The sequence below is a fragment of the Cornus florida genome, unplaced genomic scaffold (assembly GCF_030987335.1).
Source record: "Cornus florida cultivar Cherokee Brave unplaced genomic scaffold, ASM3098733v1 CherokeeBrave_3.0.0_Hap2_Chr04, whole genome shotgun sequence".
Classification (NCBI taxonomy): Eukaryota; Viridiplantae; Streptophyta; class Magnoliopsida; order Cornales; family Cornaceae; genus Cornus; species Cornus florida.
In genome coordinates, this window is record NW_026775574.1 from 7,475,201 (window position 1) to 7,491,610 (window position 16,410).

Genomic DNA, 16,410 nt, shown 5'->3' on the forward strand with positions numbered 1-16,410 from the left:
TTAAAACCAGATAGAAAGGGTTGGAAGTGGCCGGCGTTGAAGAAGAAGGTCGTAGAAAGCGCATACGCAAGAGACGGCTCTCAGAGAAAGAGAGAGCCGGCTCCAGGAGGAGGGAGCCGGCTCCTCCCCATTGTAGAGCCGGATCTAGGAGAGGTAGAGCCGGCTCTACCTATCTAGAGAAGGCTCTAAGAATTTGGAGCCTGCTCTTTTGTTTTCTGGAGCCTGCTTTACAAGTTTTAGAGCAGGCTTTCCCACGAGAATTGTTTTCTGAAGTTTTCTGGGCAGTGTTTGGATGGTTTAATGATCCTGAACTGCTTTGTGACTGTACTGGGTTTCCTAAATGAAGTTTTAAGGGTTATTAAAATCTCCTATTGCATGGTTTATGTCCTATGTAAAAGAATGGAACAGTATAAAAGTAAACAATTTAGCATACGGTTAATGGATGGGAGGAACTGAATTGTTTAATTTAATTTTAAAAATTTGTTGGATTATAGCATGAATATAAATCTTGTTTAAAATGCATGATTTTTATATTTGACTTTGATCATCTGTTATTTGTGAAAACTTGTCTGCAATAGTTCTGTCATGCATGGCTTTTATCGTCTCTGTTTTAACATAGAAGTCACCACCGTGGTATTTTTGGTATTGAATTTTACTGCAATAAATCGAAGTCTGGATTAATACTTGATGTAATTTAAGACCTGTAAGTTCAATTTAGAGGAAGAATAGTAAGGTCGGATGTGCCGGAAATGAAGCAGAAGATGTGTAGTAGGGAAAAGAGAAGGCTCTTGAAAAACTTAGAGAAGGTTCTTCCTTAGTTGGAGACGTCTCTTGTAACTTAGAGCCTTCTCCAGTTTTTTAGAGAAGGCTCTAGGTGGTTTAGAGCCTTCTCTAGTTTTTTAGAGAAGGCTCTTTTCAATAGTACACATTCTGAGTATTTTTTTTCCTACGAACTGTTTGATACTTTGGAGCGTGGGAACGATTCTGTTGATTTTGGGGTTTCATAGAAGGATTAGAAGGCTGGTTTTGGGTGTTATTAAATCCTTAAATTGAGTAAGGTTGACCTCTGAGTGAATGGAATTAACAGTGCCTATTTTAACAATTGTGCGTAATGTTAACGGCTGGAAGGAGATTTATTGTCTAGTTTTAATTTGACAATTTAAGGTGCTATATCATGATTCCAAATTAAGTTTTAAATACATGGTGAAGTATTTTAATTAACAAATTGGACTTGGGGCATAGTGTATGGCTTCGTGTTAAAGGAAAACAGAATACGAGTATAGAACTTAGTACGTTGTTACCAGATGGAAGGAACTAAATTGCTTAAATTAATTTAGCAATTGTTTGGACTATAACATGATTATAAAACTTATTTAAATGCATAATAGAGTTGTTGATTTATAAAAATTGATCTATGCATACTTTGGATGCTGGTTGTTGAACTATTAAACCATTTCTTGCAATTACATGGTTTGGATCTTGGATTTAAATTGCTGAAACTTTAATCACTTTTTTACAATGATATGGATATTTGATTTTGGAATGCAAATTACTTGTTTATTATTTATATGTTGTAATTTACATTGATATGGATGATTGTATGTACCGGTATAGGACGGTGACATACTAGATATGGTTTAGCTCAAAACGCTAATTCCCATCTTATGGATTTTAATTGGTGAACAGCTTTACCTGTTCTATTAATTATATGGATTTTGTGGATTGTATGCACCGGTATGGGACGGTGGCATACTAGGGACAGACCGATTCCAAATACTCAGTCCTACCTATTTTGGAATAAGGGTACGAATTATAAAAACATAATTCTCCTTATATTTAAGTCTGTGCAGTTGAATAAGCTGAATGACTTATTGGATTTCTTATATAAGTCTATGCGGTTGAATAAGCTGAACGATTTATTAGATTTTATGTGGATGGATATGAATGAATTTTAAATATATTTTTTATGGTACCACGAGATGAGCTTGAGTCTCAGGCTCGTTGGTTAGGGTGCGTATATGCAGTAGATGCGTAGCTGGATATAGGAGGTAGGTGTACCCTGTTAGGTCTAGGTACTCATGCCCACCTTTGGGTGCATTTTCGCATGATGTTTTCTATTCAGGTTGAGACCCTTATTGTAGTCCAGTGAATGTCCTTAGTGTGGATATATATATACTTATGGACTAAATAGATATTATGAGGTATCTAGGGTGTATCTGAGTATCGGGTCTCTGTATGGATTGCAGTTAGAATATAATTTGCATGTGGGCCTGACCCACTCTTATTTTTACAGGAGTTCGACGGTTCCAGCTTAGAGCTTGATCGTGCTGAGCAGATACAGTTATTCACTCCACCGACGATGTATGATTTATTTTCATGTTTTAGACTTGGGTTTCTTCCCAGCTATGTAAATTTCAATTGGGATTTTTAGGGGTCCACTAGATGGATTCCCGAGTTGTAGTAGAAATGGAGAATTTGGATGTATCAAAATAATTATTTATTAATAAAATTTTATTCCGAGGTTTTTTGATTATCATCCTAGTTTCTTTTCAGCAATTTATTTATTCCTGTTTTCTGAATTGTATTCTGTGTTCATTTATTACTAATTGGTTTGATATCCTTGGGTAATCAGGCATGGGCCTGGCCAACCCACATCCGAAAATCCGGGAGTATCACAAGCAGTACTAATGCACAACGAATGAAGAGGACATTGCAATATACTTGGCTCTATAGATTGTACGTATTGGTAATATAAGAAATGTCCCAAAGCGTGGCATGGCACATACATGGGGAAAAAACGTAAGCCTACCCTCACAATGGAGGCGGTTGCATCGAAAGATTTGTGGATGTGGCACATTTTTTTTGGTTTGATTGGTTCAAACAATTACGTGAATGTGTTGGATCATTCCTCAGTATTTAAACAACTTGATCGATGGTGCAAAGTCTCTGATTAATTATGAGGTGAATATGCATCGACATATGATAGGATATTACCTATATGACGGTATATATCTCAAATGAACAATTTTGATGCAAACCATCCCTCACCCAACTACTGAAAAAGATAAATGATTTTCTAAAAAATAAAGAGTCATTAGAAAGGATGTTGAACATGTGTTTGGTGTGTTAAAGATCAAGTGGGCTATAGCGTAAGGACCGGTGCTTTATTGGAGTCAAGAAGACCTAAACAAGATAGTGAGAACGTGTAACACATTGCACAATATGATCATTAAAGATGAGCGCATACACATTTTGCAATGGACACGGATGAACCAATATCCCTTCTATAATACATTTGAAATCCAAAAATGTTGGTGGCACACAAATCCAGTCACCTTAGAAGAATTCGTAATAGAAAGGACAATGCTGATTTCATGATATATGTGATGGAATATCTGTGGAATTAATTTGATGATGGAGATGTTTAAATTTGGTGTAATCAAATAAAATGTAATTTTCATATTATTATGCAAATTAATTAAATTTAATGAAGAAAAAAAATTGATAAGAAAAAAAATATGACTCTTTTTCTTTTTTTAAAAAAATAATTAAACTCTTATGCAAATTAATCGACTCTTTTTAAATAATCAATTGATACAATACACTGTAGAAAGACATATACAATAAAGATTGAATAAATACATAATTTTTATTTCACCCACTATAACACATAATAACACTTTTTCATTTTAAAACAAAAATAGAGGTCCATACGCAGCAATTTTTATTTTTATTTTAGACATATACAATAAAGATTAAATAAACATATTATTTTTATTTCACCCACCATTACACATAATAACACTTTTTCATTTTAAAACAAAAATAGAGGCCCATACGCAGCAATTTTTATTTTTATTTTATATTTTTTTTCAGAAGCAAGAGCATATGCAGCAATTGTCGGTCACTACTTTACACTACACTAATGAGTATTGAATATTGAATTTCGTGCGAGCTCCATCAAGTGATTGCGACCCGCAAGCACAAGTCATTGGCTAAAGTGATTGCTGTTATGGGTCATTAGTCCAAATGGTACATATATTATATATATATATATATATATATATATATATACTACGTATATATTTTGAGGGACTATTTTTATCCAAGGGCAAAAAAAAAAAAAAATTGAAATTGTGAATTTGGTTAGGAAAAAGAAAGAAGTGTAAAATATTTGGCGGGCGAGTCAAGCGCTGATATGGGCCGGGTGGGCGGGTCAAGCAGTTCCACTCGCAGTCTCGCGGTGTTTTAATGTGATAGGTATTCTTCGTAGAGAAGGAAACGGAAATGAGTAGGAAGAGAGAGGCTGAAAGCGACCATAAACCGAGTGGACTATGTCTTACAAACTTCTACAATAACTAAAATTCTTCTATATTATATCGCTTTTGCCAAACAATTATTGAATCAATCATCGTTTGAATCAAGACTAAAAGCTTTTCGAGCTTATTTCACCTCAATTTCCACTTTATTTGATCGCTTGCTTGTTTTGGGTATATGCATATATATATATATGTATATATCTATATGGTATATACAGAGAATGTAGTTGTGTCAATTGAGAGATAGAGAGAGTATTTGGTAGCGGTAATAGAGTGTACAATGATGCTGCATCTTGCGGACCCTGTGAAGCTCCAAACCAAAAAGGTATTCCCAATCTATCTAAACACACACGCACAAATATATATATATATATATAGACACACACACACATACATACATATGTGTGTGTGTTATATCTTCCAGTTCCATAAACCGGGGATTGAATTGTTTGGTATATGTGGAATTTTGCTAGACTAATTGGGTTTTTTTCTGTTTTGACGATTTGAATTTTTGATAACTTTTATTTGGTATATGAATTTTTGTGCTTTTAAGAGTTCTTGGATTTGTAATTAGAAGGGGAGTCAATAAATTGTGAAACCCTATATTACCTTAATTTCGTAGTGGAGAATTGCTGAATTGATCAATTGCAGTTATATTGCGGTTTTGATATAAATGTTGACAGAATAGGAATTGAAGTTCACTGACTTGTCAGTTTGATTACACTTTGTTGCGGTCCTGTATTGTGACTTTGATGTTGGAACAATATATCAAAATAGATATATATATATATATATATTTTCCTTCTCCTAATCAGATACCCTGTTTAACAAATTATGATTGTGTTTAGTTTTGAGGCTTTGCAACTAGTAATGAGCCCAATCTTAAATTCCATATTTGATTGCTTAATTACTTAAATTAAATCCTATAGATGATAAGAATCTTACAGAAAGCAAAACTTTCTTACTCCACAAAATCCGAATTCTGAATAAAATCCATTTCTGGACAATCAGATGCGACACACTAGTCATATGCTGTAGTATACATTGATCATTCTCTATATACCTCGTGCTGCACTTTTTTTCCTCCTTTTCTTTCTTTTCTCATATTATTATTATTATGGTGAGGTGCAAAAAGAAAAAAAAACACACTCAGCTATATACAATATGTGCAATTACCCGGTCATAAAACCCCCTACATTTTTCAATTTGTGCAAATATGGACAAATCTTTAATTTAGTCAAAATTAAAGATTGAAATGACTAAAGTACTCTTATGATATAAAAAATATATAAAAAACAGATAATATATATACCCACACATGCAACTCTCTCTCTCTCTTTTCTTTTTCCCACCCCTCTTCCCATTTCTTTCTCCTCATGTTTGTCTGAAGCCAAACAGAGCCTAATCTAGATTATATCGCATTGTGCCTGAATTTTGCTCGACTTGCCTTAGTTAAGAATCTGATCTTGATTACCATACTGGGATTGAAATGCACATACACATCCTGTGTGTGAGAGAGAGTGAGAGAGAGTACTTAGATGGCATTCATAGTGTTCAAATACTGGTGAACTTTCAGGGTTCATGGTTTATTAGAACTTTAATGGTGAATCAATAAGAGAACAGTTCTACAAAAGATAAGCCCAACAATTCAAGTGGAAGCTCATACACTTGTAGATCATACAACATCATTGAAGTTCACAACTGAAATGAAAAGCTATTTTTATTTTTTTTGATAACCCCAAAAGTACCTGTAACATAGATTCAGTAGAAAGCTATAATATTAGAACTTAAATGTTATGCTTAACATTATTACAGAGTAATATAGATCTTATACACCGAGGAAATTAGGACTGACCAACCAATTGATACATTAGCTGCTGGCGATGGTTTGGTTGGTGAAGTCAAGGGAAAGATGATCTCTGTAAGGATTCTATTATCGCCCTTTTGATTTCTATTATCATCAGGGACACTGAAAGCCATAATGACAATAGAGTCCCGGTGGCCCAAAAGTGCTTCAACTACAAGAAGTTGGAAACCTAGAAATTCAAGAATACAAAGTGTTGATCAAAGTTCCCGAAAATGGGTTTACCCACTTGTATTTTGAGAGAGAGAAGGGAGAGAAAGGATAGAGAATTATTAAATTTTCCTTGCTTACATCAGCATTTAGGGCATTTTGGGGTTTTTATAAAAAAATTGGTCAAAATTGATGATTAGGGGGCAATTGGTCCAAATGTTGATGATATAGGGATTTATATGCACAAAATGAAAAATAGGGGTGGTAATTGCACATTTTGTATATAGCGAGGTTTTTTTTTTGCACCTTACCCTTATTATTATTATTTTTTTGGGGCATTGCCTTTTAGGTTTTTTTTTGGAAGGGGCATTGCCTTTTAGTTGATGTTTAGTAATTAACTCTTTTATCGGTAAAGAGGTAATTTTCTGTTATTTGACTAAGAGGTACATACATTTTTACATAGGTGTCATATCCACGTAGGACAAGTATATGACCACAAGTCCACGAAGAAGCACAATCAAATGTGACACAATAATATTTTGGGTAAATTCAACTTACCTCCCCTGAGGATTGTCAATATTCGACGTAGACCCCCTATACGTTTCATAATCCCACTTACCTCCCCTGTCAGTGCCCAGAAGGTCAACTTTGCCAACATTTTCATTGGCAAAAAGGGTAAAATAACACACCACATGGGACGTAAGTTGGATTATGAAACATAGAGGGGGTCTACGTGGAATATTGACAAACTTCACGGGAGGTAAGTGGAATTTTCCCTAGTGGTTTTCTATACATAAACATTTATGTTGTTGTTTATTTATTTTGTGCTTCAAATTATTTCCTCCTTCTCTTTTTCTTTTTCCTGTTGGAGCACATTAGTTCTCAATTGATGCATTGCAATTACCGCTTTGAGTGACTAGTAAGTTTGTGGTTCTATTTGCTTAAGAAATATGGGTACTTCTATGAAGGTCTCGAGTCAAGCTCTGGCACTTCACAAACAGTCTTAGACAAATCTTATACAATTGTCAGACACTTGCACTTCATGAAAAGTCTTAAATATGTGTCTGACACCTTCTGGACGTGTCTACAATTGAAATAGAAGTTCCATTATTTTGAACACTTGGTCAACACATCTCTGAGAGTCTCCAAAACTTGACTTATGTAGTATAAATACATCCTAAATAGGGTTCATGTCTGACACACTTGGAAATGAAAGAACACAACCATTGTTATATGTAGTATAATGATTTTCAGATGTATGTCTAGCTTCATCCTCTACCTTCTGCAATTATTTGTGTTAGAATGCTAAAATTAATAAATCCATATGTTTGTTCTATATAATCGATGCATACATAAAATGCAATATTATATGATGCTGCATTTGCCATGCTTGTATCCTACATACATTTTAAAAGATCTGTCATCTTATTGTATACATTTTCTATTGCGTATATGCTGCTTACATCTCTGCATTCAAAAGGCTGATTAAATCATTTATATACAAGGCACTTCTGATACGTTATCAATATTGACAGGTGGTGTTTGAAGACATCTTCAATGCGCATGATTCTGGCACACTTGAGCAACTGAAAGAGTTAAGCTCCAAGCGTAGAATAATTGAGGAGTCCATTAATAAGAGCAGCTTCATTACAGAGGCTATTGCTAGGGAAATGTCCGGGGGGTTGAATTCTCATTGTGAACAGGTAATGTATTAGTAGCATGAACATGGGTATGCCATGAAAGGTGAAAATTTTCCGTTTTGTTTTTTTGGCAAACCTGGTATTTATTAAAGTATTCTTTCATTCAAATGAATGTACTCATGTATGCACCTTCAGTAACTCTGTTGGTGATTTTGGCATGGAATTTAATTGATAAACTTGTGCATTCAAATTTCAAATGCTCTTGCAGTTTGACTCAAACCATTTTATCCTATTAGAACATGATAGGTTGTTCTCATTCTATGTTTTATGTATTCCAGGACCTTCAGAAATTGGAACAGTATTTACCACTATTGGAAAACTTGGTTCACCATGTTGATTTGGTTAGCGACTGCCAGAGGAAAAATCGTTGGGTTTCAGACCTTAAAATAAGATGGAGTAGTTCTCTAAGTTCGCCATCTTTCTTTAATCTCAAGGGTCCAAAGTTTTTTCAAATTAACAGTTTACGGTTTGAGCTTGGTATGACGCTTTTTCTTTATGGTTCAATGCTTCGAGAATGGGCTTTAGAAGTTATGTCTGCAGGTAGGCTGTAAATTTTCATATGCATTTTACATTTACATGCGATTTTGGTAATAATTCTACGTGCTCACTATGAGTTATTGTAGATTTGGTAGAGTCTGCCACCCTTTTCAGAAAAGCTGCTGGAGTTTATCACTATCTGGCTCATGACCTCCTTCCCTATATACAGCCACTGCCAATGTTGATAACTGAAAGGCCACTTGAAGCTTCCTCATGCATGCCTTCTGTTATGAGCATCATTTGCTTGGCCGAGGCCCAGGTTAGTGTTCATAAGCTCTTGTAGTTTTGACCTTGTGAAATTTTTGCAAGAATTTAGCTTTCAAATTGCCTGCATTAGTTGTAAAACAAAAATATTTTCCACTTGCAGCCCACTTATCTCATTCATGTTTTGCAGTTGCTAATGTTCTGATCTTCTTTGCGATAATTTGATGGATTTTTTTCAAATATTAGGCTGTAACTATAAGGAAGGCTGAAGAGAAAGGAAATAGCGGAGGTCTTTTGTCAAAGCTGCATTGTGGCATTACACAGTTACTTGATGAAGCCACTGGTATGTTACATTCTGTGACCGAAGCCCGCAAAGATGTTTCAGCGCGTTTTGTGGTATGTGTGCATTTTGCATAATCTCTATAATATCTGTATTTTCTTGTTGGATAACAAGTAATTGCATGTATTTGAATGCAAAAATGTATGTTTTGTTAGTAAATACTTAATATCTCTTTATATTGGATAAAATACGCTAACCTCCCTTGAGGTTTGGCCTAATTACACGTGGGTGAAATAGAATGGCCTATGTTACACCATGTTCCTCTAAGGTCTGCTCAACAACCCCCTTCCAGTTATCTACCCTTCAGAACTGTTAATGAATTTTCGTATAATGACTTAGTTGCCCTTGGTCTTGCGTGAAAAGACATTGATAGCCTTAGATTTTACCATTAAATCAAAAGTATGATCCATGCAATGACCGAATGCCCTCAAAATGATTGATATGATGATTAAAATAGTCAAATGCAAATGAAATCACTTTTACAAGTTTAAAAATTCAATTAAATTTAAGTTTTCCTATTAATTACATTTGGATTAAGTTTTAAAATTCACAAGGTTCGAATTTATTTAAGTTGTAATAGAGATTTATATTAACCAGTGATCAAGTTTTAACATTTCAATGTCACCTGCAATATACGCGTCTAACTTAACAGTCATATGTGACAGTCGTCAGCCTCAGGGGTGTAATGTCACCCTTCTTAAACGCTGGAGGGATTAATTGCAACAATTAATAGTTGGGGGTGTATTTTTTTAACTAGTCAACAGTTGAGGGTGTTTAGTGCACTTTTCCTTAAATTTTTAACAACTAAAAAATTTATATAGATTAATTAAGATTTCACTAGTTCTCTCGTCAATCTCCAATCACCATGAGCAAAAATAAAATAAAATCTCAAATCGCCACATCTCTGTCCCTTCTTAGTCCTCAGTTCCAATTCACAACTCCTGTTTTTGCAATTTTCCATTTCTCTCTCTGAATCATCCACATAAATTACAACAATACCTTCCCACTCGTTCCAACCTTCAAAGGTTTTAAATCCAACTCCATCAATTCAAGTCCCCAACTCAGCATACGCTGATCGATTCCAAGAATCATTCATGGCCATTCATTCGTATGAACCCTACTTTTGATTGTTCACTGTATTTAGTATAGGAAAACAAGAATTGCAAAGAGCGAATTTCTTTGAATTTACTCGGGGAATTGAATTATTGCGACCACCACCACCATTGAATTACTCCATTTTGCATAGCCTTGTAGGCTTGAGAAACAAGAAGCTCTTGATTTGGTCCCAAACTATACCTTCCACTACAACAGCGAGTCATCACCACCGTGGCAAGAAGATGGAAGCTCGATCCGCAAAGAGCAAATTTCTTTGAATTTACTCAGGAAACAAACAATGAACAGGATGAATCGCCGTAAAGTGCCTAAACCGACAACAACACAGGCTTGGGAGCAATGATTTGGCAAATGAATTGAAAGGGTTTGGAGACGATTCCTTTGAGGAGGAAGCTGAAGAGGTCAGACGGCTCGGCACCTCAAGGTGGTTGGGGTCGAGATCGTCGGAAGGATTGGGTTTTTGGCAAGGGACAGCGAAGGAAACGATGAGGACGTCGTTTGGTAGTCCATTGAAGCGACTTTCCTCTCCCCCTTTTACTGATAAAAACAATAAGAAAAAGGGTTAAGTGCAGAAAATCCCCCTGTAATATAGGTTATGTGCACAATAATTCCCTCCTTTTTGAAAATGTGCATTTCAGTCCATAATATTAAAAAAAGGTGCAAATAAGCCCCTCTGACCACTTTTTGGCAAAAAGTAAATACGAAAATCCGATTTTACCCTTTTGTTCCTATTTTGTCCCTCATCTCTCTCTCCCCCCCTCTCCTCTCCACCAATGAGCAACCTCCTCCCACCACCATTACAGGCCACAACCCCCATCGCCGCCATACCTAAAAGTGTGTATATATATATATATACATATACATATATTTAAGTATACACGTGTATATAATTCAAAGCCCATCACTGACTCATCCAACAACTTCCACCATCACTCACTCAATCAAACTCACACACAGTCTCTATCCATTGATGAGAGAACCAGAAGAGAGAGAGGGTAGATAATCAAGAGATGCAATTTTTCGGCTGCCACCCCCACTAACCACCACCATCACCGCTACCCCCATCGCCCCTCTTCTCTCACATTCCTCGCAATGGAAGAGGCTCTGCAACAAGCGATTTGATTCAGCAGCGATGATATACACATAGACAGTTTCATCAATTTGTCCTCCACCGAGAAAATCGAATCTCTTTTGTGACCCACAAGAGGGTTTCATCAATTCGTCCCAATTCCACTAATTGGGGTTTGTAAACCAAATGTTATATTCGGTGTATACACACACACACACACGCTATATTATATAGAGATTAGAGAGAGAAACCATGGGCTGTATCAAACCCATCTCTTTTAAAAATGTTGTATGCGCGAGAAACGAGGATGAAATTAATTTTCTTTTTACTTATACTTCATCTCCATCCATATTATCATTACTGCCTCTAACATGACAATTGGTGATGCCTCCAACAAATTAATAAGTTAGTATAAAAAAATATATTATGACTTATTTACAAGTACACTCAAACAGAACTTACGACCTCTTTTCTTGCTCTAGTGCATTCATGGAACTTTCCTCTCTTAATGTTGGATCAAGATAATTGTGGGTTGGATTTGGTGGCAGTGGTGATGGCGGTGGAAGTGCAAAATGGGTTTGGGTTATATATATGTGTGTGTGTAGGTTTGGGTTTGGATTTGTGTTCCTGGTTTTTGAGTTTGGAAAATGTAGTTGGTGGTGGTGGTGGGTGGAGAGAGAAAAAAAGAGGGGGAGAGAAAGGTCATTTTAAAAACTCCTACACAATTTGGACAGAATGGTCATTTTTCATGGCTGGTATTTATACTTATTAATTTATTCTACTGAAATGAGGGTATTATCGTCATTTTAAGTCTCCAGGTGGCTATTTGCACCAAATCAATAGTATAGGGGTGTTTTACACTACACAGGGACTATTTTGCATTATATCTATAGTAGAGGGGTTTTTTTTTGCACTTAACCCTAAAAAAAAAGGGGGGTAATATAGTCTTGTGGTTTGACATTTTTTTTTTAATTAAAATATTATTAAATAAGATAAGGGTATAAAAGATGTCTAGCAGTATTACTTAACATCCATAACCTCACTAACGACCACAAGGTAGGTTGGAGTAATCAAGGTCGTTCTTGCTTGCCACAATGTAAAAATTTTGCATAAGATTTGGGTAAGAAATATTTTGCATCATTTTGTCAAAGATTAAGGAATGCAAGTCTCAAGCATGTGGAATGGTGCATGCGTCGCCGTTCATGTTTTCTTTTTAGCCAATAAATGAAGCCCAGATGATATGTTGTTAAGAGTCCTGGTTTATTTTCTTTCTTATTATTTGTAAAATTCTTATGTGTTGTAGGTTCTTGTTATGCTTTCGGAATCTTATCAAATGGATCTAGCGATCTAGTGATAAATTCACAATCTTATTCCTATAAGTTGTTTCTTTCTCTGCCATTTTGTTCCCTTAAATCTTCTTCTGACCCGAAGAGCCTATATTAGTGAGGTTTTACTATTACATTTGTAATTTTTTCAGTCTAATTTGTTGGCTATTAGTTGCTCTATTCCATAACCCAGAATGTAAAGAACTATAGTTCATTCATGCCTTATATGCCAGCTTGGCAAGTGACTTTGTTTTAGAACTCAACTCAACAAAGCCTTTTTTTCAACTACTTGAGGTCGGCTACATTAATCCAATTTTTCTATTCCGCTTTATCCAAATCCATAGCCTCAGTCAGGTGACCTTGTTTCAAATAGTGATGAAAATTAGTTTAGCCCCGTCCTTTTGGTATTGGATTGAATTGTGCTGACTGCTGAGGAAATATATGAGTTAATAATAGCCATATAATTAATGCTGGGGAGAAGATACACAATCTATAATTGAGGGCGGATCTTGGTGCAGAGGTCACAATGGAAAACGAAACAGCCTCTCCGCATGCGGAGTTAAAGTTATCTACATCTGACCCTCCCCAGAGTCCTAGACCCTGTAGTGGCAGGAGCCTCGTGCGCTGAGCTACCTTTTTATTTTTTCGGACTGTCAATAAGCAGGTCAGAGTCTTGCTTGGATCAAAATGTTGCCAAAGTAAACCCTGAGAAAAGAAAAAAGAGCCCTTTTGTTTGAGTTTGAAGATGGGCTAGGGTTGACTCTCCTTTTTTTATGATTAAAAGGATCGATTCTGCTTGGTTAGCTGTTGTGTGCATATGTAATAGATTTATATCACATTAGTAGTCAATCAATAAGTATATTATTAGTATAATTATACTGATTTTAAATAGAGTATAGTCCTCCGTTATGCTGTTACGCTTCCATTAAGTACAGTTGCTAATATTTAATACAAATTTATTTTTACCATTAGAAAATATAACAAAATATTACAAAAGTTTTTAAGCCGATCTACTGTAAAGCTTTACTCATGATTATTTTCATCACACTCTCTCTCTTTGTAACCTGTATAGTTCAAACCTTCGAAAAGGGAACATTATTAAAGCTCCCAACAGTGTTTCATATTTCATCGTAAAAAATAAATCAGAAAATTTGTACCTGTGGGTTCTGCCCTTCCATTTCTTTCAAATATTTTTTTTTTCATATAATGTATATCATTAGTGCACTTCTTTATGCTATAAGACAAATAAACAATGAACTAATGGGTCTGAGTATGAAATTTGGAATCACTGAAAGGAGAAATTCTACATCTTTCTGCAGCAGTGCCCTTAATTAGTTGAAATCATTCTTGCGTCTAACACAAAGTCATAGGTGTTATGAAAGCAACACAGTACTTGATCTTTTCCTAACAGAATCAGAGTATTTGAATCAGATGAAAACCTGAAACTTTACTGGGATGAAAGATGACGTATAAAAACTTGAGTCGTCTTTGAAGAAAACCCGACTTTTGGGGAGAAGTGGAAGGATAAACCCTCCAGTTTCCTTCAAACCCTCCAGTTTCCTTCTTTTCACTTCCTCTTCTTCTGCCTCCTAATATTTACCATCTGTGTTGCCCATTTTGATTAACTGTGTCATCTACACAAATGAAAGATTGGTGAGACGAACTCCATATTAATGGCCCAGATATTAGTGAAAATAAACTCAGCTTTTCCTCTATAAATTTTTTCTCCTTTTTTTGGAAGAATAATTTATCTTTTAAGCTTTTATACTTTGTTTTGCTTCAGCATACTAATGCAATTTTCTTCCAATTGCCAATTTGTTAGTTTCAACTTTACTGACATAAATGGGACCCACTGCTTTGTAACTCCCGAATGTCATGAGAGAGCTTTGGCACGTGGACAATTGTATCAATCTTTCTTCTCTTCTATTGGTTGGTGGCCCCTGATTGTCATTCCTCTACTACTGTGGTTTCTGTTGTTGCAGGGGGTGCCTTTTTACAAATTAGTTAAATAAATAAAAAAGACCATAGAAAATATGGGTAGATTATGGGGACAATGATCCCGAGCTAAGCGAGTATCTTTTTGCTAGACAAGGGAAAAGGGAGGGAGAGCATTGGATTGGAAACAGTGTCACAGAGGCTCCAAGATAGAGAGTAAAAGAGGAAGTGTGAAGTAACTTTTGATTGGTTACAATCATTATGTCTTGATTTTGGTTTCTTAATTCCCCTATCTTCCTGCCAGTAAATAGCATTTTCTGGTCTCTTTGGAAGACCAAATGTTATCTGATTTCCTATTCCTTTTTCTTTCTTTTAGTCATTTAAAATGAATGGCATTCATCATTTAGCAAAGACGGATACAATTTTGTGTCCTCATTTTCAACTTCCTGATTCCAAGGTAATCTTATCATAGCTATTATCTTGCAAAATATGTGCATTTATCATGGATGTAGGAAGGACCGTCTGAGTTTAAAATTTGACCTTATTTGCACAAAAGATTTGAACCCCGGTTCTCACTCTTGGTAGCCCGAGTTATTGCCATTGCACCAAGCAATACCTCCTTTATTATACCATGATTGTGAGATAAATAATATATATATTGATAACCATCAATAGCAATTCGTGATGCTTATGCCTTTCGCTTGAGGAATCGTAACAGTTTTTGGTACTTTATTGTCGAAAAATTAGTTGTTTAAATTTTTTGGTTGGTATTAGTTGTTCAATTGCTTTCATGGTCTACATGAAATTCTTCATGCAACCACCACACCACTAACACTATCATTCATCATCATTACCATTATTTATACTTCTGAGTTTGGATGAGGGGCTCGTCTTTATCTTTGTTTGGATCTATTATTCTGCTCTCTGCAGGATTTCATCTCATCTTGCAAAGCCGTACACGAGTTAAGAAGCTGTAAATACCTTGCAGAAGACCTGAAGATTGCCAGTCAGGTTGGTGTTGCTGTTGGAGTTCTTCGTCGTGCGTTGATTAATGCGCAAAAGAATTTACCAGGGGAGGAGTCGTGGCGATTGGTTTTCAAGAAGGAAATTGACGATGTTACTGGTTTGATCAGGAAGTATGAACATGAGAATGAATTTGTATGGCGAGAGAAGATACCCTCCGATGATGACTTGCCATTGCCGCAAGGTAAAAGAATAGTGAGTTTTCTACCTTATCATCCACAAAGATGGGAAAGAGCTCTTGTTTTCAAAACCTAAAATGTACAAAATCCTGTATAGTCTACCATAGTTTCAATTTGGGGAACCAAAAGGTATCAAGCTTTTTGTGCTTCCAGACTTTTTGTTTGCCATGGAATGCATTATAATGCAGTTGTCTACATTTTTGAGGATGTCAAACTTCAATTCTTGTTTGGCAAGAGATTGTTCGAGGTTTTGCTTCATGTTAATTTTTTATAATTAAGGGTTTTTTTTTTTTTTAGTTGTATGGATTGATTATATTGTGTAAATGAAAGAATGGTTAGTTGGATGCAACAGAGATATACCCTCTTTTCTAATATTTTTAATCTAAATTGTGTGTATTTGATTTTATTATTATTATTATTATTTTTTATTACATTACTCGGGATGTGTTGAGTAAGATGATACATTGTCCCCTTCATATATAATTTTGGGGGCACTCTGAATGAAATCATCACAAAATTTCGAAAACCCAAAAAAGGTTTATGAGTTAGAGAAGCAAAAAGATGATGGTCCAAGTACTTGGTCATTGACTCATTAGTGCTTTCATGTGGAAATGTTCTGTAAAAGCCACACATGCCAAGCACCCATTCGAGT

The 16,410-nt window shown here is 35.5% G+C and overlaps 1 protein-coding gene across 1 annotated transcript; it reads left to right on the forward strand.

The window, feature by feature from the left end:
• The first annotated feature begins 4,273 nt into the window (after positions 1-4,273).
• LOC132302651 (uncharacterized) lies at positions 4,274-16,107 on the forward strand. Its single transcript, XM_059799562.1, has 6 exons — positions 4,274-4,644; positions 7,869-8,036; positions 8,312-8,573; positions 8,657-8,829; positions 9,021-9,170; positions 15,487-16,107. Exons 1-6 carry the CDS (start codon positions 4,600-4,602, stop codon positions 15,832-15,834), a joined length of 1,146 nt encoding a protein of 381 aa, XP_059655545.1. The 5' UTR covers positions 4,274-4,599; the 3' UTR covers positions 15,835-16,107.
• Positions 16,108-16,410: the final 303 nt, after the last annotated feature.

Excerpts from the sequence above, each read along its gene's own strand:
- LOC132302651 (XM_059799562.1), top strand. The coding sequence starts at position 4,600 with ATGATGCTGCATCTTGCGGACCCTGTGAAGCTCCAAACCAAAAAG. Across the intron at positions 4,645-7,868 it reads TGAAGCTCCAAACCAAAAAG|GTGGTGTTTGAAGACATCTT; the intron begins GTATTCCCAATC and ends CAATATTGACAG. Across the intron at positions 8,830-9,020 it reads TTTGCTTGGCCGAGGCCCAG|GCTGTAACTATAAGGAAGGC; the intron begins GTTAGTGTTCAT and ends TTCAAATATTAG.